General features: G+C 28.6%; 1 protein-coding gene across 1 annotated transcript; it reads right to left on the bottom strand.

The window, feature by feature from the left end:
• Nucleotides 1–32: 32 nt before the first annotated feature.
• LOAG_15507 (hypothetical protein) lies at nt 33–1,221 on the bottom strand (the record flags this gene model as incomplete). Its single annotated transcript, XM_003150997.1, has 2 exons — nt 33–174; nt 959–1,221. Coding segments are annotated over 2 exons (405 nt in total), but the record flags the coding sequence as incomplete, so codon positions are not given.
• Nucleotides 1,222–1,519: the final 298 nt, after the last annotated feature.

The following is a 1,519-nucleotide window of genomic DNA, read 5'->3' as shown; positions in this document are numbered from 1 at the left end:
CCACATCGTGAGATCTCATACATCCAGCCAACCAAACCTATCAGGATCAGAGCCTTAGATTCTTCTTGCTCTTCTCTCACCCAAACTCCAAGGCTACCCACATAGCCACCGAAACACTCGACGGCAAGAGGGAACATATGCAGAGCCTCCACGCATGTTTGGGTATTGAAGACTCTGAGAATGGATTAGGCTTATCATCACTTCCCGAGAGAGGAAGTGGTTTGAAATGCTCAAGTAGAAGAGATGCACGTTGCAGTGGGTAGCTTATTCGAAAGTAGATGGTTAGAGAAATACAGACTGCTCTTCTTTTCATTTCGGAATCATTCACGAAAATTTTCATGCCATCTCGCTCCCATAGCTTTTAAGTCATTTCAAATTTTGAAATTAATTGTCACCATAAAATTTCAACTTTTCATCTACCCAATATCTAACAGCAAAGAATGTTACATTGAAAGATAAACTTATTTTCGTTCTTTCAAAACTTTACTATATTAAACTATTTTTTCTAGCATAAAAAGAGTTATTTTCAAAAATTTTATTTTATTTTCAAAAAAAAAAATTACACCTTTTTTTGAAAAGCGATAAGAAAAGACAAAGAATGAAGGAAGGAAAGAATATAAGAAAAGGATAAAATAAATTACTTAAAAAAAAAAGAACTATGGAAAAAATTATGAAAAGTGAAGGATAAAATAAAATATCGAAAAAATTATAAAAAAAATGAATAAATTATGAAAAAAAAGATGAATTAATTATGTAATAAATTCTTAATTACTTTAATGTAATTAATTGCTTAATTGTTTCAACATAATATGAAACAATTGACATTTTTTTTTTTTATTTTTTTCTCGTTTTATTTTTTGATTTATTACATGATTATTTCTGTTAATTGCAATTATTTTAATACCATTTATACTTTAAAATTTTAAGTTTACAAAAAGAAAAGAAAAAAAAAACGAACGATTTAACAAGACGACATGCTGTTGCATTTCTGCAAAATTTGTTTAATGATCGTATTAATGCTTGTTTAAATGGTTCCACAAAAATTTCCAATGGTACATCAGTGCAGGAGAATATTCGAATACCAGATGACCATTCCAAAAGCGCTAATTCTATAAAATTTTTTTTCCCTTTCCATTTCAATGATTCATTATGATAAAGTATAGTGTAGGAATTGATTACATTATAATCATTGATATTATTGTTATCATTATTAGGCGACATTATGCAAAATGGTTCGATAGTTTGACCATTTTAGTGAATGTATTCATTGTAAAATTTGACAACCTAATTGGAATTAGTTAGAAAAGAAAGATCGGAAAAGATCTGAAAAAGAATGGGCAATGAATATTGCGAAATGAATCATGCAAGTAATACTTCAATTCTTAAATGAATTATTTATACTTTTACCATGGTTATACTTTTGCCTTGACTTTAAGTGGATTACTATACTTTTACCTTGATTTTAAGTGGATTACTATACTTTTGCCTTGACTTTAAGTGGATTACTTATACTTTTACC

Source organism: Loa loa, assembly GCF_000183805.2.
Source record: "Loa loa unplaced genomic scaffold supercont3.262, whole genome shotgun sequence".
In the NCBI taxonomy this organism is placed as follows: Eukaryota; Metazoa; Nematoda; class Chromadorea; order Rhabditida; family Onchocercidae; genus Loa; species Loa loa.
The sequence above is the reverse complement of the archived record's forward strand: the minus strand, read 5'-3'. Positions and strand labels throughout refer to the sequence as shown.